At 49.4% G+C, this 22,693-nt stretch overlaps 1 protein-coding gene across 1 annotated transcript in view; it reads right to left on the reverse strand.

The window, feature by feature from the left end:
• Positions 1-113: 113 nt before the first annotated feature.
• The window catches only part of LOC119968969 (T-cell surface antigen CD2-like), a 43,952-nt gene continuing 21,372 nt past the window's right edge, over positions 114-22,693 (reverse strand). The window contains exons 4-5 of the mRNA XM_038802027.1: positions 19,116-19,248; positions 114-4,393 (exon numbers count right to left, since the gene is read on the reverse strand). Of these exons, the coding sequence (XP_038657955.1) occupies positions 4,384-4,393; positions 19,116-19,248 (143 nt within the window). The 3' untranslated portion in view covers positions 114-4,383. The remainder of the gene's footprint in view (positions 4,394-19,115; positions 19,249-22,693) is intronic.

The following is a 22,693-nucleotide window of genomic DNA, read 5'->3' on the forward strand; positions in this document are numbered from 1 at the left end:
TATCTTGTGCTATTGAAGTGGTACAGTCTCCATGACATATCACAGGAACAATATTGGGCAACATTTGACCCCATCAGGCCACAAAAGGAAATATTAGGACAAGTGACCAAAAGTTTTGTCAAATAATTCAATTTTAATCAGTTTCTAAAAGGAGGGAGCAGAGGTAGAGTTGCAGAGAGGTTCAGGGATGGAATGCACATGGCTTAGAGCCCAGTAAGTTGAAGGTACAGCCTCCAGTGGTGGAGAAAAAAGAAATCAAGGTTCTGCAAGGGTCCCATTATTGGAGGAATGCAGAATCTCATGGTAACTGTGATGAGGTGTTCCCAAATGATGCCGCAGCCTTTCCCAAACCTCATCTGCTGACTGATTTTCGACGATATCCACCCCAAGCCAATGGCATCCAATTTAAACATGGCAACAATGACTTTGGGGCCAAATCTGTAAGTTTAACCCAAGGCCTGAGCAAAGGGAAAGCAGTGTTGGCAGCCTAGGCAGGTCAAACCAATTGGAAAGGGCTGGGTGTCATGATGGAGACCGGAGAGCTGGTTATGTCAGCGTACATGTGGAACCTGCTCTAATGTCTTCCAATAATGTCACCGAAGAGTAAAGCATAGAGGGGAGAGAGGAAGGGGCGAAGAATAAATTGTTAAAGAAGTCAAAAGGTAATGGTGTGAAGGGTCAGGGAGAAGCCATTGGTGTTGACTCTCCAGCTATGAATGGATAGGTAAGACTGAAATAAAGCAAAGGCATTCCTATTAAGGTGCACAATGGAGAAAATGCATTGGAGGATTTCAACTTTGTTAAAGGCTACACTGAGTTTGAGGAGAATAAGGAGGCAAATGCACCATGGTCGCATTCACAAAGAAAGTCATTTATAACTATAATTAGAGATTTGGCAGCAACATAAAGCTGATTGGCAAGATTCAAACAATTTTTTTTATTCATTCATGGGATGTAGGCATCGCCAGCTATGCCAGCATTTGTTGCCCATCCCTAATTGCCCTTGGGAAGGTGGTGTTGTTCTTCTTGAACCACAACAGTCTATGTGGTGCAGGTACACATACATGCAGTGATAAAAATTGATTTGCATCGTTTTTTTGGATGCAGGTATGTGATTTGTGACTTGCCCGCAAGATGATTCTGGTGGAGGTGGGAAGCACACAAATTTGGTGCTGCCACCTTATTTACCTGACTTTAATGTCAGGCTGAGTGCATTGTGGCTGCCTCTGCACTTAGCAGGAAGCTGTGCACCTCGTCTGATGGCACAGTGTGCATGCAGTCTCTTAAAGGGAGGTTAAACAATAGGTCAGAGAGAGGGTTCCAGGGTGATGGATGAGGAGTTGCAGGCATTACTGGTGGACGTAGACAGGAGGTGATCGTCATGTTCCTGAGGGGGGGGTGGAGGGTGGGTAGGAGGTTCTCAAGGATAACCATCAGATGGGAGTGGGAGACAATTGCCAAGGAGATCATTCCAAGTGTCTGGATCCAAGGACCTTGCAGCAGTAGACATCAAAAACCTCACGCAAGAGAATAAATCTTTACATGACATCTCCTTCCCAATGATCCATCAGCCATTCATGCTGCTGAATGCACCACAGGCCCATCACTCACCCAGCAGCACATCCAGTTGCAGTCTTTGTTTGAACAGGTCACCTACGCCTCTGTTCTTCTCCCTAAGAATGCTGTAACATTCCCTACCAAATTCAGAATTTCACAACACCTCAAGGGTTCTTCTGGAAACTTTGCTAAAAGAGAAATCTTTCACGATTGCCTTACCTGCAATTGGATGCTTCACTTTTTAAGTCTCTGGTCCCTCAGCTGCTTGTTCCTCGGTGGTGCCCCGTTTGCTGGTGGTGGGAGTTTCTATTCCTGCTGCTTGTCAATGGGATTTCCCATTGAAGCCATTGCAGCGTGGGGTTGCCAGGTTAGCGGACATGCCGGGCAGGGTATGCTGCCGGCAGGAAGAGTGAATCCCAATGACCAGAGAATTATGGCCAATAACTTATGCTTTACTTTCTTGCAGCTGAATAAGTGACCTTTGCTGAATGATGCATGAATTTGTTGAATGGATCTATCTGGTCCAAATTTGAAAAGTGGCTATCACATCAGCCGGCAGGATTTCCATGACTGGACCACTCCAGTTGCTTCCAGCCCTGGCAGGGGACATTTGCAAAGATGCCCTGATGCTGGTGGAGCAATGCACTCCCCAAGCTTCCATGGCACCATTTCTAGAGACTCCGATAAAAAGGGCAGAGATTTTGGAGATAACAATGCTTCATCTAGAAAAGAAGCTGAGGTAGTTTGGAAAGACAAAAAAGATTGAGTGTTCTTATAATGGAAGTTTTGCAAGAGACCTAATTGAGAAGATGGACAAGTTTACAATACCAGTCCGTGTGTGTAGTCAGCAGATTAGTGTGGGAATGGGATCAAGAGAACTGTCAGTCGGCCTTATGGACCAGGTGAGCTCAGACATTAGGAGAGATACCCCAAAAATTCTAAATATGAGAACTCATGGTTAGAACAGAAGTAAGCTTTGAATTTAGATTTATGATAAGGGAAAAGAGAGAATACAACAGGCAACTGAACAGCTGGTATTAGTCTTAGTGATGAAGAAGCCGATTGAGCTCCTCACTCTTTGTACTGAAGGTAAGGATGATATGGAGCAGAAGGGAGTTGAGATGAAATCAGTGAGGACAAGGAATTGCCGAGAGAAAAAAGGATAGAAAATATCTCAGTGGGGGTTTGGAGGGTCGTGCAGAAAAATCATTGTGAGAAGATGGGTAAGGTGAGGTGGTTAAAGAAAGAGAAAGAACACAAGGAAAATGAGGAATATACCAAAGTGTGATGAGCTGGCAAAGCCTATACTGCCTTTCCACTGGTTTGGGTGGACCAGAGGTGGAAACGTTTGTCAGCATGAAGGTTTGGTAAGGATCCACTCCAGCCACATTTCTGTAAAAGCTAAATTACAATGTTATGGTTCTGGATGACATGTCCTTGTTTACAATTGAACAAACATTCAACAGGGAAATGCAGAGAAGAGCAGCAATTGTTGTTTCATTGACAAAAGACAAAGGGGCTGTAGTGATTTGGGTGTTTGGAACAGAATTGAGGAGGTTAGCCTTCAGGAGACATGCTGAGTGAGAAAGTCAACTAGGGAAAAGGATGGAGCATTTGGGATTATTACTTATAAGAATACAATGACGGATGCCACTGTGAGACTTTCTCAGACTTCCAGGAGCTGCACAGAAGTTGACTATAGATTTATCCAAGTGAAATCCAAGACTTGGACAACACAGGAGAGACAAAGGAGTAGTAATGGATTAGGGTTGGGAGTAGGGATGGGTTACGGTAGGGAATAGTGATGGGTTAAGGTAGGAATAGTAATGGGTTAGAGTAGGGAATAGTGATGGGTTAGGATAGGGAGTAATAATGGGTTAGGGTAGGGAATAGTGTTGGGTTAGGGTAGGAATAGTAATGGGTTAGAGTAGGGAATAGTGATGGGTTAGAGTAGGGAATAGTGATGGGTTAGGGTAGGGAGTAATAATGGGTTAGGGTAGGGAATAGTGTTGGGTTAGAGTAGGAATAGTAATGGGTTAGAGTAGGGAATAGTGATGGGTTAGGGTAGGGTGTAATGATGGGTTAGGGTAGGGAATAGTGATGGGTTAGGGTAGGGTGTAATGATGGGTTAGGTAAGGAATAGTGTTGGGATTTGGGTGTGAATAGTGATGGGTTAACTAAGGAGTAGTTAGGGTTAGGTTTGCAATAGTGATGGGTTAGGTTAGGGAATAATGTTGTCAAAGTACCAAAGAGGGGTGAAAAGAGGGTTATATGACTGTTCGATAAGAAGGGGAAGAAACAGGAGGAAAGGATTTAAAAGAGGTCAAGGGAAGAGAGATAAAAAGAGAAACTGATGGATTTGAGGTCAAAACAGCAGCCACATGTACACACAAATGGACACAGAGAAAATCAGTCGACCTAGACATGGCAAAGTTGAGGAGAGCCTTGACCTTCAGTGGCTGGATGTTCACCAAGCAAACTCTGCAATGATAATTTGGTACTGTATGCAAAGATTATCATTCATCTCTCAAACCACTGTACAGAATATCTCTGGAAACAGGAACATAATTAATAGACCAGGATAACATTAATTTGCAAAACAGATGAAGGTTCAATGACTCAAATTGATATAATAGACCATATGTTCAGTGTGAAGAAAGAAGGAAGGACTATTGACTGTGTTTAATTTCACAAGAAATAGATGGCAGGCAGTAAGACACTTGAAATCCTTGCAGGCTTGATGCTTTACTTCCCTCTGTTCCTCTGTTTACTTTGTTGTACTGATCTCAGCTAATTTCAACACCCGCTTCTACAGGCCGTCTTCGTTCATTCGCAGCTGTAATTAAAAAAACGCTCTGTCACATAACGTAACTTTATGAAAGCCATCTTCCAAAATTAAATATGGGTCATACATGTTATGTTTTGAGGGTGGATGGGGGTGTGAGGTGGGCAGTGTTTGCAAAAGATATTTTACTTGGATTCAGTTGGAGAGACAGTGCCCCTAAGCAAGTCCCAGATTCCAATCACCCAGAGCGTGCTTTACCTTCTCAATATCCAGGTAGGTGCATTGAGCCCAAGATGAATAGAAAATCTTTCTGACCATATGACCAGTCACAAGTTACTTTTCTCAATTTGAAAATCCCACTCTGATTTAAACTATAAGGCAAATATTTTGAGCAATAGGCAAACAGATGAGTGATAGTAAGAGCAAACAATAGATTTACATAGAAATCCCTTCGGTGAAACAAAATTGTTTGCTTTTATTTAGCATGGTGGCAAATTCCATAGGCTCACCACTCTTTGGATGAAGAAATTTCTCCTCATCTCAATCCCAATTGGTCTACCCCATATGCTAGCAGATAGAGGGTTTGATTGATTGATTGATATTTATTGTCACATGTAGTACAGTGAAAGGTATTTTTCTGCGGCCAAGGGAACGTACACAGTACGTACATAGTAGACAAATGAATAATCGACAGAGTACATTGACAATGGTACATCAACAAATAGTGATTGGTTCTAGTGCAAAACAAGGCCAAACAAGAGCAGCATAGGGTGTCCTGAATAATGTTCTTACACGGAACATATCAGTCCAAGGGAGAGTCGCTGAGGAGTCTGATAGCTGTGGGGAAGAAGCTGTTCCTATGTCTGGATGTGCGGGTCTTCAAACTTCTGTATCTTCTGCCTGATGGAAGGGTCTGGGTGTGAGGGGTCTCTGACAATGCTCAATATGAGGCAGCGGGAGGTATATACAGAATCAATGGGAGGAAGGCAACCTTGTGTGATGTGTTGGGCTGAGTTCACCACACTCTGCAGTTTCTTGCGATCTTAGGCCGAACAGTTGCCATACCAGGCTGTGAAGCAGCTGGATAGGATGCTCTCTATCGCACATCTGTAGATGTTTGTGAGAGTCGATGCAAACATGCCAAATTTCTTTAGCTTCCATAGGAAATAGAGATGTTGTTGGGCTTTCTTGACTGTTGCATCAATGTGAGTGGACCAGGACAGACTGTTGGTGATGGTGACCCCCATGAACTTAAAGCTATCGACCATCTCTACTTCAGAGCCATTGATGTAGAGGGGGGGTGGGGAGTGCGCGGGGGGTGTCGTGCTATGCTTCCTGAAGTCGATGATCAGTTCCTTGGTCTTTCTGAGATTTAGAGAGAGATTGTTTCTGGTACACCATGCAACCATGTGATCTATCTCCCTTCTGTAGTTTGATTCGTCGTTGTTTGAGGGTACAATCACCACAATTGTATCATCTACAAACTTATAGATTGAATTGGAGTTGAATCTTGCCACACAGTTGTGTTTGTTTAGGGAGTACAGTAGACAACTGAGCACACATCCTTGCGGGGCCCCGGTGTTGAGGACTATTGTGGAAGAGGTGCTGTTACCTATCCTGACAGATTGAGGTCTGTTGGTGAGGAAGTCAAGGGTCCAGCCACACAGGGAGGAGTCAAGTCTAAGGTTGCAGAGTTTGATTATTAGTCTTGTTGGGATAATGGTGTTGAAGGCGGAGCTGTAGTCTATGAACAGCAGTCTAACGTAGGTGTCCTTGTTGTCGAGATGTTCTAGAGTTGATTGTAGGGCCAGAGAGACAGCATCTGCTGTGGGTCGGTTGCCACAGTAGGCAAACTGCAGTGGATCAAAACCATCTGGGAGTCTGCCGTTGATCCGTCTCATGACTAGCTGCTTGAAGCATTTCATGATAACAGATGTCAGAGCCACCGGTTGGTAGTTGTTGAGGCAGGTTACCTTGTTCTTCTTTGGTACTGGTATTATGGTGGTCTTCTTGAAGCAGGTAGGGACCTCGGAGCGGAGAAGTGAGGTGTTGAAAATATCTGCGAATACACTCGCCAGCTGGAAACACAAGGTCTCAGTGCTTTTTGCGAGAGGGGTTTTGCGATCAGGTGCGGTCGATGATTAAGGACTATGTGGAGTTAAACCAAAATGGTGAGGTATCAGCGGCCACATTCTGGGATGCACTGAAGGTGGTGGTTCAGGGGGAGATTATCTCATGAGGATAGGAAAAGGAGAGAGGAGTACAAACGATTATTGGGCGAGGTAGTCGAGGTGACAGGGAGAATTTGAGGGCCCCCACCGCAGAGGGATTGGCGAAAAGGAAAAAGCTACAGGGACAGTTCGACAAGTTGATGATGGGAAGGGCAGTTGGGCAGCTACAGAGGGCGAGGGTGGTGCAGTATGAACCTGGAGAGAGGGCAAGCCGCATGTTGACATATCAACTACGGAGGCAGGCCGCGTCCAGAGAAATCCTGAGGGTACGGACAGGGACGGGGGAGGTAGTGTCGGAGCTCGGGAAGATAAACGAGGCGTTCAGGGGATATTACGAGTAATTGTAGAGCGGATCCGGGGGTGAAGAGGGGGATATGGGGCAGTTCTTAGACGGGCTGGAATTTCCGCGGTTGGATGAGGAGAGGAGGCAGGCGCTAGAGGAGTCTTTAGAGCTGAGGGAGGTAATGGACAGTATAAAAGGGATGAAGTCAGGGAAGGCCCTGGGCTGGACGGTTACCTGAGGGGAATTTTATAAGGAGTTTGTGGTGGAATTGGCACCACACTTACTAGGGGAATTTAGTGAGGCACTGGAGAAGGGGGAGCCGCCAGAGACAATGACACAGGCGACGATTACACTTATGCCAAAGAAAGGGAGGGACCCGAGCATATTAGAGAAGGTTGGGATCTTCTCAGTTTATAAGTTCAACATTGGGAAAAGTGAGGTGTCCCGATGAACGAGTCGAGTTGGAGAGCCAATTTAGGGGGGCTAGCAGTTGGGGTAGCCAGGGATAGGTTTAGGTATTTGGGGATCTAGGTGACAGGAAAGAGGGTGGTGCTAAATTAGTAGAATTTAACAAAATTGATGGAGGAGATAAGGGAGGACTTTAGGAGGTGGGATACATTGTACCTGCCACTGGCTGGGAGGATTCAAGTGGAGAAAATGAATATTCTGTCAAAGAATAAAGAACAAAGAATAGTACAGCACAGGAACAGGCCCTTCGGCCCTCCAAGCTTGCGCCAATCACGTGTCCTATCTAGACCAACTGCCTCCTTCTGTCCCAACTGTTCATGTGTCCATCTAGATAAGTCTTAAAGGTCGCTAATGTATCTGACTCAATCACCTTAAGGTTCTCATTTATATTTCAGATGCTTCCGGTTTTTATTCCAAAGGCCTTTTTCGGGGGTTAGAAACAGTCATTTTGGTGTTTGTATGGGCGGGAGAGGTGCCATGGGTGAAGAGGGTCCTGCTGCAGAGGCAGAGGCAGAGGCAGAAAGGGGAGTTGGCGCTGTGATGCTGTGTGCACGGCATCCGACCAGCAGATGGCAGTGTAAGACTCTGTGTCTGGGGGAGTTGGGAGTAAGTCGTGTTGATGTATAGGTGTATTTTGCAGTAGCTCTATACTAATTAGTTAGTGTTAGTAGTTTGTTATTTATTCATTCCAGTTATTTTTACCGCACAGTTGTTTCATAATAAATTATTTAAACTAGATGTTCTATAGTGCATTATTCATATTTGGCCAGTCTACAGAACATGACATGGTACCAAGGGTGAAGGTCGATTAAGAACAAAAAGATTCTGAAAAGATTCGAACAATTAAAGATAACTATGAGGAAGAAGCAAGAAAATGCATTTTTTCTACTAAACCTGTAAACTACCGGCAACTGGTGCTCAACGCACGGTAAAACCTCAAAGTCCTGGATGGAGGTATCAAGGCACCTCAACAGCTTCAGATTACCGGTAGATGAGAATTGGTGGGTGTTTAAGCAGAAGTCAAAACTCTATGTTGCAGCCCTTGTTCTGCAGGTACAGCCTGATGAGAAGCACATTGCATTGCAACTCACTGTAGCAGGTCCCCAAGCAATTAGAATTTTCAACACATTTGTTTTCGAAAGCGAGACAGAGAGCAAGAACTTTGACGAAATTCTCAAGCAATTTGATCAGCATTGCGCTCCTAAAAAAAAATGAGACCTCTGAGATGTACATATTTCACACGTGCACCCAGAAAGCAGGCGAATAATTTGATAGTTTTCTAACCGACTTGCGGTTGAAGGCACAGTCGTGTAATTTTACTATCCTTCAGTCATCAAAGATCCGCGATCAGATAGTATTCAGGACGAACAGGTATGCGAGATGCTTCTGAGAGAAACAGAGCTTCAACTTGAAAGTGCTATCCAAATATGTCATACAAGCGAGCTTGCAGCAAAGCAGATCAGCACATTGAATCCCCGGCATTTTGGTGTGAACAAAGAACAAAAAACAAAGAAAATTACAGCACAGGAACAGGCCCTTCGGCCCTCCCAGCCTGTGCCGATCCAGATCCTTTATTAAACCTGCCTCCTATTTTCCAAGGTCTACTTCCCTCTGTTCGCGCCCATTCATATACCTGTCTAGATGCTTCTTAAATGATGCTATCGTGCCCACCTCTACCACCTTCGCTGGTAAAGCGTTCCAGGCACCCACCACCCTCTGCGTAAAAAACTTTCCATGCACATCTCCCTTAAACTTTCCTCCTCTCACCTTGAAATCGTGACCCCTTGTAACTGACACCCCCACTCTTGGGAAAAGCTTGTTGCTATCCACCCTGTCCATACCTCTCATAATTTTGTAGACCTCAATCAGGTCCCCCCCAACCTCCGTCTTTCCAATGAAAACAATCCTAATCTACTCAACCTTTCTTCATAGCTAGCACCCTCCATACCAGGCAACATCCTGGTGAACCTCCTCTGCACCCTCTCCAAGGCATCCACATCCTTCTGGTAATGTGGCGACCAGAACTGCACGCAGTATTCCAAATGTGGCCGAACCAAAGTCCTATACAACTGTAACATGACCTGCCAACTCTTGTACTCAATACCCCGTCCGATGAAGGCAAGCATGCTGTATGCCTTCTTGACCACTCTATCAACCTGCGTTGCCACCTTCAGGGTACAATGGACCTGAACGCCCAGATCTCTCTGCACATCAATTTTCCCCAAGACCCTTCCATTGACCATATAGTCCGCTCTTGAATTTGATCTTCCAAAATGCATCACCTCGCATTTGCTTGGATTGAACTCCATCTGCCATTTCTCTGCCCAACTCTCCAATCTATCTATATTTTGTTGTATTCTCTGACAGTCCTCCTCGCTATCTGCAACTCCACCAATCTTAGTATCATCTGCAAACTTGGTAATCAGACCACCTATACCTTCCTCCAGGTCATTTATGTAGATCACAAACAACAGTGGTCCGAGCACGGATCCCTGTGGAACACCACTAGTCACCTTTCTCCATTTTGAGACACTCCCTTCCACCACTACTCTCTGTCTCCTGTTGCCCAGGCAGTTCTTTATCCATCTAGCTAGTACACCCTGAACCCCATACGACTTCACTTTTTCCATCAACCTGCCATGGGAAACCTTACCAAACGCCTTACTAAAGTCCATGTATATGGCATCTACAGCCCTTCCCTCATCAATTAACTTTGTCACTTCCTCAAAGAATTCTATTAGGTTTGTAAGACATGACCTTCCCTGCTCAAAACCATGCTGCCTATCACTGATAAGTCTATTTTCTTCCAGATGTGAATAGATCCTATCCCTCAGTATCTTCTCCAACAGTTTGCCTACCACTGACGTCAAGCTCACAGGTCTATAATTCCCTGGATTATCCCTGCTACCCTTCTTAAACAAAGGGACAACATTAGCAATTCTCCAGTCCTCCGGGACCTCACACGTGCTCAAGGATGCTGCAAAGATATCTGTAAGAAGTCTTACAACACCAGGTTAAAGTCCAACAGGTTTGTTTCAAACACGAGCTTTCGGAGCACGGCTCCTTCTTCACCTGAAGAAGGAGCCGTGCTCCGAAAGCTCGTGTTTGAAACAAACCTGTTGGACTTTAACCTGGTGTTGTAAGACTTCTTACTGTGCTCACCCCAGTCCAACGCCGGCATCTCCACATCATGGCAAAGATATCTGTTAAGGCCCCAGCTATTTTGACCCTTGCTTCCCTCAGTAACCTGGGATAGATCCCATCCGGTCCTGGGGACTTGTCCACCTTAATGTCTTTTAGAATACCCAAAACTTCCCCCTTCCGTCCGACAACTTGACCTAGGGTATTTAAACATCCATCCCTAGCCTCAACATCCGTCTTGTCCCTCTCCTTTGTGAATACCGATGCAAAGTACTCATTAAGAATCTCACCCATTTCCTCTGAGTCCACGCATAAATTTCCTCTTTTGTCTTTAAGTGGGCCAATCCTTTCTCTAGTTACCCTCTTGCTCCTTACATACGAATAAAATGCTTTGGGATTTTCCTTAACCTTATTAGACAAAGATATTTCATGACCCCTTTTAGCCCTCTTTATTGCGCGATTGAGATTCGTCCTACTTTCCCGATATTCCTCCAAAGCTTCATCAGTTTTGAGTTGCCTCAATCCTATGTATGCTTCCTTTTTCATCTTAGCTCGTCTCACAATTTCACCCGTCATCCATGGTTCCCTAATCTTGCCATTTCTATCTTTCATTTTCACAGGAACATGTCTGTCCTGCACTCTAATCAGCCTTTCCTTAAAAGACTTCCACATTTCAAATGTGGATTTACCCTTAAACAGCTGCTCCCAATCCACATTCCCTAGCTCCTGCCGAATTTTGTTATACTCTGCCTTTCCCCAATTTACCTGAAGGTAGAAGAGATGGCAGATGCCATTAGTGTAGTGATGCACTTGAATAAAAAATGTTTTCCCAGTGCTGGTAGCCATTTTGAGTGGCCGACCCAATCCTCCATTTCATGCCAGCGGTGTGGCAATCAACATTTGCCACAACAATGTCCAGCATTTGGAAAGGTAAGCTCCAAATGTGGAAGAACAAATCATTTTGCTAGTGATGAGACCATCAATTCACGCGACACGTGGTTTGAAGTGAACAGTGGTTTTAATCGTCTTACAACAGAGCCTGCCTGTGACAAGATGAACTCCAGATGAACTGGCAGGCAGGTTCTCAGCATCAACCTTTATACTTCCGGTTAGGGGGAAGAGCCGTGGGTGGAGCCAAGGGTGGAGCCCAGTACAAACTCCCGTACACTCCCAGTGCATCTCCCCCTAGTGGCAGAGCAGCGCAACTGCTCGTGTGCCGAGCTTACAGAGACATAGCACAACATGTGTAATACAGTGTGAATTATGCTACTGTGATCGGGGGAGCACCGGGGTTGCAGCCCCTTCTGGTGGCTGGATGAGCACCGTCGGTTGGGGTACGATGGTGGACTCCGGGGGCGATTCCGCCCGAGTTTCGTACCCGTCTGAATCGACTGGGGACTGGGGGCGCTGGGTGCTAGCTGGCGCGGGCGTGCAAAAAAAATGTAGCGAACTGGTAGGTGCGAGGGTGTGGGGGGCGAGTTGGGTGGGATGTAGTGGGAGGGGTACCTCGGTGGTGTAGTGGGGGGGTTGGACCCTGCAGGTGCTAAGTCCCGGAGGGATACGGTGTCCTGACGTCCGTCAGGGAATTCAACGAAGGCGTACTGGGGGTTCAAATGCAGTAGGAGCACTTTCTCTACGAGTGGGTCAGTTTTGTGCGCCCTGACGTGCTTCCGGAGGAGTACTGGGCCCGGTGTATTCAACCATGCTGGGAGCGAAACCCCCGTGGTAGTGCCCCTGGAAAAAATAAAGAGCCGCTCGTGAGGGGTCTAGTTGGTAGCGGTACATAAGAGGGACCGAATAGCGTGGAGCGCGTCGGGGAGGACTTCTTGCCAATGGGAGATCGGGAGATTCCTGGACCGGAGGGTCAGTAGGACGGTCTTCCAGACCGTCGCATTCTCCCTCTCCACCTGCCCGTTCCCCCTGGGGTTGTAGCTGGTAGTCCTGCTCGAGGCGATGCCCTTGCCGAGCAGGTGCTGACGCAGTTCGTCGCTCATAAAGGACGAACCCCGGTCGCTGTGTACATAGCTGGGGAAACCAAACAGGGTGAAGATGCTATGCAGGGCCCTAATGACTGTGTGGGAGGTCATATCGGGGCACGGGATAGCAAACGGAAAATGGGAGAACTCGTCCATGACGTTCAGGAAGTACACATTCCTGTTAGTCGAGGGGAGTGGCCCTTTGAAATCGATAGCGAGGCGTTCAAAGGGTCTAGAAGCCTTGACCAGGTGGGCCCTGTCTGGTATGTAGAAGTGCGGTTTGCACTCCGAGCAGATCGGGCAATCCCTGGCGACGGCTTTTACCTCCTCGGTGGAGAAAGGCAGATTTTGGGCTTTAATGTAGTGGGCGGGCCGGGTGACCCCCGGGTGGCAGAGGTCATTGTGGATGGCTTTTAACCGGTCGCTCTGTGCGCTGGCGCACGTCCCGCGGGACAGGGCATCTGGGGGCTCATTGAGCTTCCCCGGTCGATACATAATATCGTATTTGTAGGTGGAGAGTTCGATCCTCCACCTCAGGATTTTGTCATTTTTAATTTTGCCCCTTTGCGAGTTGTCAAACATGAAGGCAACCGATCTTTGGTCGGTGATGAGGGTGAACCTTCTACCTGCGAGGTAGTGCCTCCAGTGACGAATAGCCTCCACAATGGCTTGTGCTTCCTTTTCGACTGAGGAGTGTCGAAGTTCCGAAGCGGAGAGGGTTCGGGAGAAAAATGCGTCTGGTCTCCCTGCCTGATTTAATGTGGCTGCAAGAGCTACATCTGAGGCATCGCTCTCAACCTGGAAAGGGACGGATTCATCCACCGCCCGCATGCAGCGCCGGCCCTAGGGTTGCTGGCGCCCCGGGCAAGCTGAACTTCGGCGCCCTTGGGGGGGGGGGGGGGGGGGGGGGGGGGGGGGGGGGGGGGGGGGGGGGGGGGGGGGGCCGAGGGGGGGCGGGCGAGGGGGGGCGGGGCCGAGGGGGGGAGGGGGCCGAGGGGGGGAGGGGGGCCGAGGGGGGGGGGGAGGGGCCGAGGGGGGGGGCCGAGGGGGGCGGGGCGGGGTGGGGGGGGGGCGGACCCGAGGGCGGGGGCGGGGGGACGGACCCGAGGGGGGGGCGGGGGGACGGACCCGAGGCGGGGGGGGCGGAACGAGGGGACGGACCGGGGGGGGGGGGGGGCGGGGCGGGCGGACCCGAGGGGGGGGCGGGGCGGGCGGACCCGAGGGGGGGGCGGGGGGCGGACCCGAGGCGGGGGGACGGACCGGGGGGGGGCCGCCCTGGGGGAGTGCGGCCACCGCGCATGCGCTGGTTGGCGCTGGCCCAACTGCGCATGCGCGGGACCCGAGTCTGGCGCCCCCTAGCACATGGCGCCCCGGGCGACAGCCCGAGTTGCCGGTGCCTTGAGCCGGCCCTGCCCGCATGGCAGCCTTGGCGATGTCCTCCTTGATGCAGTTGAAGGCCTGGCGAGTCTCAGCTGACAGGGGAAAAAGTGTGGCCTTAAAGAGTGGGCGGGCTTTGTCCGCATATTGAGGGACCCACTGGGCGTAATACGAAAAGAATCCCAGGCACCGCTTGAGGGCCTTGGGACAATGAGAGAGAGGGAGTTCTAAGAGGGGGCACATACTGTCCAGGTCGGGACCCAGGACTCCGTTTTCCACTACATAGCCGAGGATGGCTAGTCTGGTTGTGCAGAAAACGCATTTCTCCTTGTTGTATGTGAGGTTAAGTTTCTGGGCCATCTGGAGAAATCGGTTGAGGTTGGCATCGTGGTCCTGCTGGTCATGGCTGCAGATGGTGATGTTATCCAAGTACGGAAACGTGGCCCGCAGCCCGTACTGGTCCACCATTCGGTCCATTGCTCGTTGAAACACCGAAACCCCATTCGTGACGCCAAAGGGGACCCGGAGGAAGTGGAAGAGGCGGCCATCGGCCTCAAACGCCGTGAAGTGGCGGTCCTCCGGGCGGATTGGGAGTTGGTGGTATGCAGACTTCAGATCCACCGTGGAACAAATCCGATACTGGGCGATCTGATTTACCATGTCTGCAATCCTGGGGAGGGGGTACGCGTTGAGGAGCGTAAACCGATTAATAGTCTGACTATAGTCTATGACCATACGGAATTTTTCCCCGGTCTTGACGCCCACCATCTGAGCTCTCCAGGGACAGTTACTGGCCTCTATGATCCCCTCACGTTAAAGCCTCCGGACCTCGGATCGAATGAACACCCTGTCCTGTAGGCTGTACCGCCTGCTGCGAGTGGCTATGGGTTTACAGTCCGGAGTGAGGTTGGCAAAGAGAGGAGGGGGGGAGATTTGCAGCGTGGCTAGGCTGCAGATAGTGAGAGGGGGTAGGGGTCCACCGAAGCTGAGGGTGAGAGTCTTGAGATTGCATTGAAAGTCGAGTCCCTATAAGAGTGGGGCGCAGAGTTCGGGCAGGACGTATAGTTGGAAATTAGAGGAGCTAGCGCCTTGGATTGTTAGAGTCGCGACGGTGCGCCCTTGGATGTGGACAGAGTGGGAACCCGAAGCGAGGGAGATAGTTTGCCGTGAAGGAAAAACAGGGAGCGAACAGCGTCTTACCAGATCTGGGTGTACGAAGCTCTCAGTGTTCCCGGAGTAGAAAAGGCACGGTGTACTGTACCCGTTGATTTGGACCGTCGTCATCGAGTTGTGGAGATGCTTTGGGCGCGATTGGTCCAGTGTGACTGCGTTGAGTTGCAGGTAGTCGGTGGCTCGGTCGGCTGCGCTGGGATGACCCCGCGATGAGTGCCCGCTGAGGTTGCAGTCTTCAATCGAGTTTTCTGAGTGTGGAGAGGATGGCGCCCAAGATGGCCGCCCCCGTGGATCGCACGTGGTGGGCGGCGAGGAAGATGGCATCCAAGATGCCGGCCCCCATGCGTCGCCCGTGGTGGACCGCGTGGTGGGGGTCCGCCAAGATGGCGGCCCCCATGGATCGCACGTGGTGGGTGAGGGCGGAGTTGGGGTTATAGGCCGCTGCGTTCCGGGGCCTGCGGGCCTGCGAGTGCGGAGGGCGATTACTTTGTGCCGCTGGAGGTTTAGGGGCTGGGGCCTTCCTTGCCAGGCACACTCTGGCGTAATGGCCTTTTCGCCCGGAACTGCTGCAGGTCGCGTTGCGGGCCGGGCAGTGCTGCTGCGGGTGCTGGGACTGGCCACAAAAGTGGCAGGCTGGGGCAGCATGGTGGCTGGGTGGCCGCGCGGCACTGGCCTGGGGAGTCGCTGGTCGGGGGCCCATGACGGGGTCGCGCAGTCGGCAGGAAACGAGATGAGGCTACGAAATGAGACCTCCATAGTTGTCGCGAGTTCAACAGTATCTTCTAAATTTAGGGCCCCCCTCTCCAGCAGTCGCTGGCGCACGTAATTCGATCTAAGGCTTGCAACAAAGACATCATGGACAGCAAGTTCTCTATGTTCTGCAGCATTTACTGCCTGGTAATTACAGTCCCGGGATAAGGCTTTTAAGTCTCTGAGGAATTCTTCTAGCGATTCTTAGGATGCTGGTGGCGAGTAGTAAAAACATGGCGCGTGTTGACCTCATTGATAGGCCTCACGTACATTCTATCGAGTAGGGCCAGGGCCTCTGTATATGAGACGATACAGTTTAGCTGAGTAGCTATACGATGGCTCACCCTCGTGTGCAGTGGACTGAGTTTCTGCTCCTCCGTCATTTCTGTGGTGCTTGCTTCAGCCAGGTAGGCCTTAAAACATCGGAGCCAATGCGAAAAGACCTTTTTCGCCTCTGCATCCTGCGGGTCGAGTTCCAGTCGATTAGGCTCGAGGGCTGATTCCATGGTCATTCCTTACTGTTTCTTAAGACGATTAAATTGATGAGACCATCAATTCACGCGACATGTGGTTAGAAGTGAACAGTGATCAGAGATAGAAACTGAGGCCGTGACAGCAGCAACCCGGGAGGGGAGGGGAGGGCGGGAGGGAGGGGGGGGAGGGGGAGGGGAGGGGGGACAAAGACGGAGGAAGTACGGTAGCGGTGGTGGCACGGGCAAGGCCTGCCCGGGAACGCTGCTAGAAATGATAGTGGTCTGACTGTCGGTTCGCCGGCGGGGGACGGGGGGGGGGGGGGGGGGGGGGGGGGGACGCGCGCGTGGGGGGGGGGGGACCTTTTTCTTTTTTTGTTAAGTAGGGGGGTTTGACTTTGTTTTGTTATAATTTAAATGTAAATGTAGGGGGGGTTAAAATGTTTGTATTTTGAAAAATGTCTTCAATAAAAATTATTTTAAAAAAAAAGAAGTGAACAGTGGTTTTAATCGTCTTACAACAGAGCCTGCCTGTGACAAGATGAACTCCAGATGAACTGGCAGGCAGGCTCTCAGCATCAACCTCTATACTTCCGGTTAGGGGGAGGAGCCGTGGGTGGAGCCAAGGGTGGAGCCCAGTACAAACTCCCGTACACTCCCAGTGCATCTCCCCCTAGTGGCAGAGTAGCGCAACTGCTCGTGTGCCGAGCTTACCGAGGCATAGTACAACATGGTAATACAGTGTGAATTACGCTACTGTGATTCACCACAGCTAGGCAATGTTTTTCTCATCAAAAAGAGGAACAAACAAAAGCCTTCAACACAGTTGATGAAATGTGCCTCAAAGACATGGGCAGGATTCTCCGACCCCCTGCCGAGTCAGAGAATCCCCGGGGGGAGTGTGAATCCCGCACCGCCGCTCCGTGCCAGCTGCCGTATTCTCTGGTGCTGATTTTCAGGTGGGGGCAGGGATCACGCCGCACCGGTCGCGGGCCGTTGACAGCGCGCCCCCCCCCCCCCGGCAATTCTCCGAGCCCCAATGGGCCGAGCAGCCGTCGGTTTCTGGCCAGTCCCACCGGCGTGGATTGGACATGGTCCCACACGGCGGGATCTGGCAGGTAAGTTGGCTGGTGCAGTCCTCAGGGGGGCGCGGGGGGATCCGACCCCGATGGGGGGGGGGGGGGGCACACTGGGGCCTGGTCCGCGATCAGGGCCCACCGATCTGCGGGTTGGCCTGTGCTGTGGGGGCAGTCCTTCTTTCCGCGCCGGCCCCTGTACGGCTCCGCTATGGCCGGTGCGGAGAAGACACCCCCCTGTGCATGCGCTGGAATACGTTGGCCGCTCTGCGCATGCGCTGAACCATTCCGGCGGTTTTGCACATGCTCAAACTCGCACAATCCCTTCAGCGCCTGCTGGGGCGGCGCCAACCCCTCCAGCGCTAGCCTGGCCCTCGGAAGTGCGGAGAATTCCACACCTTCTGGTTGACCAGACGCCGGAGTGGTTTACGCCGTCATTTACGCCGATGTCGGGCCATTGCCGGATTCGGGAGAACTGCGCCCCTGGTCTTCATCGGCATGATCTTTAGGGAGGACAAGTATTGTCATTGCATGCAAAATGACAATGTTGCAATGACAATTTGTAGTAATAGTAAAGGTAATGCAGAAGTTCCTAAAGATAAATGGACAATGACATTAATGATAAATGACACAGTAATAACATTGAAACTCGACACAGGTACAAGGTCAACCTCATCAATTTGTCCAATGTCAAAAAGCAGTGAATTAAACCGCAAGCAGTAGACAAAACAGTATTGTTAAGAGATTACAATGGAAATGAAATTAAGACATTAGGAGCATGCGAACCCGATGTCAATGTAAAACCAGTATTTACATACATAAATCTTCCGTTGTGACGACTGAACGCAAATGTCTGACAGGAGTAGAGCGAGTTAGGAACTGCAGCTAGTTATGCGGGTTTACAGTGCAGTCAGCACTGCAACTAAGGAGAATGAAAATCTGTAATACACGCACCAAGATGTGTACCAGCTCCATTGGGAGACAAAGTGAAGGCTGAGCTAGAAGAGGAAGACCATGAAAGTTCATTGGACATTAGTGAAGAGGTGATAACAAGTAGTTTTGAATCTGTGCAGCAGAAAGATGATTGTGAAAGCTCTAAAATAAGTGTGCAGAGACTGAAAGTCAGATTGCAACAAAAAACAAATGAAGTAAGAACAAATCAGTTGAGAACAACCAGCTGGAAATTGAAGAAATAATCCCCATTTTGAAGGATATTGACCTGTCCAAGATACAGAAATTCAAGGGTTTGCAGATCATTCCTGAAGTCACAAACTTGCCTTCAACTTCAAAGGCATCCAAGCACCGCTGACATTAGATGCCTCAATAGTTCATGGACACATGGTACAGTTCTCGGACGCAAGCGCCATGGATAAACCAAACCCTTTCAATCCAGCAAAACCTCCAGAAACAGCGAATTCCTTGGGCGAGACGAGCAGCAAGGATGATGCCAAAGATTCACAGGCAGATGCGAGCGTGGACCTTACCAAGTTCAAGGGTGGTAGCACTAAAGCTAAGAAAAAAAGGAAAAAGAAAGAACTGGGGCTGGATTCTCCGTTTCTGCGGTTAAGAGCCGACGCCAGCGTGGGAACTGTGGCGTTTCATGATGCCAAAATTAGCCCCGAACTCACACTGATTCTGGGACCGGTGAGGGGAGACTCAAAAACCGGTGTCAAATCTCTCAGTTGGAGAAAACTAAGTTGGAACTGAGGGGTTCAGCAGAGAGCTTCACGGCATGGTGGGGACTGTTCGTGGCCACATTTGAGGAGCTGTTCGCGTGGGGGTGGGGGGATAAGTGACACTCCATCTTGACATTCAGTTAGAAACTCACCTCCTTATCTTGCAGTTGTTGTCCAAATTTCTTCTGGCAAAAATGATAAGCCAGACCCACAGAATAATCAGTCCAATCACTACAGCCAGAATAATGATTAAAGTCTTCACATAATCATGACCTTCAGTTGAATCTGTACCAAAAGAAGCAACAAAAAGACGTCAAGTGAATGTCCTAAAATGCCATCAACCACACACAGAACAGAGGCATAAATGACCCAACTTTTAAATATTGCTGAGACCCCTACTACATCTGCTAGGTGGCACTGATTCTGTCAGTTAAAATGGCAGCCCACCTACCCAGTTCATGCAGATCGGCAGGCTTAAAATCAGGTTAACATACAACAGCAACGTAACTCATTTTTAGGAAATTTTACGTATAATATTTGAAAACAATGATTTCTTATTCATTTGTTCAGTTATTGTTTTCCTCATTTCAGTCCGAAAAGATTTGCATCTCATCCTCATGCTGTGTCCCCTTTCCCTATATTCCTCTGCCGGGGAAGCAACTTCTCAATACCTACCTTACCAAGATCCTTCAAAATCTCAAATGTTTCAATGAGATCACCTTTCATTCTTCTATATAGAGAATATAGACACAATTTACTAAGCTTATTATCATAGACAATCCTATCATCCTTAAATACAGAGACCAGAACCGCACACAGTATTCCAGATGTGGTCTCACCAAAACCCTGTACAACTATAGCAAGGCTTCTTTATTCTTGAACCCAATCCCTTTGCAATAAAATCTAACATCCATTTGCTTTCCTATGGTCTTGCTGTACCTGATGCTAACATTTTATGCTCCTTGTAAAGGTACATTGAAGACTCTGAAATACAAAATTTTAAAATGTCACGCTTTTTAAAAAGGTATTCTGCTCTTTTAGTCTTACGACCAAAATGTATAACCTCACACTTCATCTGCCACCTTGTTGCCTGCTTAATTAATCTATCAACATTAGTTTCACCTCTTTGTCTCCATCTAACAGCTTGCATTTCCATTTAGCATTGTATTGTCAGCAAACTTAAACATGCTACTCACTATCTCTATCTCTATCTCTATGTCATTATATTATGTTTATATTGTTTTTTTGAAAAATAAAGGAATTACGGGGTATGGCGAGAATGCAGGTAAATGGTTCTGAGACCACGGAAAGATCAGCCATGACCCTATAGAATGGCGGAGCAGGCTCGAAGGGCCAGACGGTCTACTTCTGCTCCTAGTTCTTATGTTCTTAGTTCTTATTAATTTATACTGCAAATAGTTGATACCCTAACACTGATCCTTGTGGAAATTCACTAATCACAGTCTGCTAACTTGAAAATGTCTTATTTATCCCTACTGTCTGTTTCCTATCTATAATCCAGGGCATCGAAATATATCACCACAACTCCTTACATAGAAATAGATAGAACTCCCCACTGGAGTAGTACCGGATGATTGGAGGGAGGTGAATGTTGTTCCCCTGTTCAAGAAAGGCAGTAGGGAAATCCCTGGGAATTACATTGCCTTACGTCTGTGGTGAGCAAAATATTGGAAAGGATTCTGAGAGATAGGATTTATGATTATTTAGAAAAACAGTTTGATTAAAGATAGTCACCATGGCTTTGTGAGGGGCAGGTCTTGCCTCACAAGCCTCATTGAAGGTTATAGAACATTGAACAGTACAGCACAGAACAGGCCCTTCGGCCCTTGATGTTGTGCCGAGCAATGATCACCCTACACAAAAACCTATGTATCCACCCTATACCCGTAACCCAACAACCCCCCACACCCTTAACCTTACTTTTTAGGACACTACGGGCAATTTAGCATGGCCAATCCACCTAACCCGCACATCTTTAGACTGTGGGAGGAAACCGGAGCACCCGGAGGAAACCCACGCACACACGGGGAGGACGTGCAGACTCCGCACAGACAGTGACCCAGCCGGGAACCGAACCTGGGACCCTGGAGCTGTGAAGCATTTATGCTAACCACCATGCTACCGTGCTACCATGCTGAAGGTTGGGCAGTGGATGTGGTGTATATGGATTTCAGTAAAGCATTTGATCAGGTTCCCCATGGTAGGCTCATTCAGAAAGTTAGGGGGCATGGGATACAGGGAAATTTGGCTGTCTGGATACAGAATTTGCTGGCCGAAAGAAGAAAGCGAGTGGATGGAAAATATTCCGCCTGGAGGGCGGTGACCAGTGGTGTCCCACAGAGATCTGTTCTGGGACCTCTGCTCTGTGGTTTTTATAACTGACTTGGATGAGGAAGTGGAAGGGTGGGTTAGTAAGTTTGCCGATGACACGAAGGTTGGTGGAGTTGTAGATAGTGTTGAGGGCTATTGCAGGTTACAACAGGACATTGACCGGATGCAGAGCTGGGTTGAGGAGTGGCAGATGGAGTTCAACCTAGATAAATGTGAAGTGGTTCATTTTGGAAGGTCGAATTTGAATGCTGAATACAGGGTTAAAGGCAGGATTCTTGGAAGTGTGGAGGAACAGAGGGATCTTGGGGTTCACATACATAGATCCCTCAAAGTTGCCATTCAGGTTGATAGGGTCGTTAAGAAGGCATATGGTGACTTCCGGTGGCGGCGATGTTCGAGTGAGCCGCACATTCGGCGGGCTCTCGCTCCGGCGGGGCTTAGCAGCTGATTCCCCGCGATAGCGGGACCACGGGGGCGGCAAAAAGGCTGCCGTGAAAGAAGAGGAGAGCGGGCTGCAGCGGATGGAATCGTGGGAGGCCAGCAGGTAGAGGAAGAAAGAGAGAGAGAGAGACGGAGGCAAGGAGGAAACTGACCTGAAGGGTAAGATGGCGGACCAACGGACCTTCCTTCCTCCAGGACAAGGAAAAAAAGTTTGGAGTTGCTGAGGAGGGACAGCTTGGACCCACTTCAGATGCCCAGGAGGTAAAATTTAAGGAGCTGGGCGAAGGAAGGCGGCAGCGAAGGTGCTGAGGAGCGGGCTGCGGCACATGGAACAGCGGGATTCCAGAAGGCAGAAGAAGAAGGAAAAAAAGGGACAGAGACAAGGACCTGAAGAAAATTACCTGGGACCTAAGATGGCGGACACACGGACCCCGGACTCAGCAATCCAGCAGGCGCTGGATAACATGCTCCAGGTAATGAAGTCCAGTTTTGAAGCGCTGAAGCGGGACAGCTTGGACCCAATCCATAAAGCGGTGGATCAGCTGAACCAGAGGCTGGACGCCCAGGATGTTAAAGTTAAGGAGCTGGGAGAGGCGGTGGAGGAGCAGGCGGATGCGCAAACGGTTGCAGCGCTAGAAGTTGACGGCCTGAAAGAGCGGCAGAGAAGACTGCTGGACAGAGTGGAGGAGCTGGAGAATAGAGTCCGCAGGAACAATCTGAGGATGGTCGGCCTCCCGGAGGGGGCTGAGGGAGCTGATGCTGCAGCGTTTGTAGCAGACCTGCTGAAGCAGCTGATGGGGGCCGAAGCCTTTCCGCGACCGCTGGAGCTGGAGGGGGCACACAGAGTGCAGGCAAGGCAGGGGCGGCCGGGCGGACCCCCCCCCCCCCCCCCCCCCCCCCCCCCCCCCCCCCCCCCCCCCCCCCCCCCCCCGCCCGA

The sequence above is a fragment of the Scyliorhinus canicula genome, chromosome 7 (genome assembly GCF_902713615.1).
Source record: "Scyliorhinus canicula chromosome 7, sScyCan1.1, whole genome shotgun sequence".
Classification (NCBI taxonomy): Eukaryota; Metazoa; Chordata; class Chondrichthyes; order Carcharhiniformes; family Scyliorhinidae; genus Scyliorhinus; species Scyliorhinus canicula.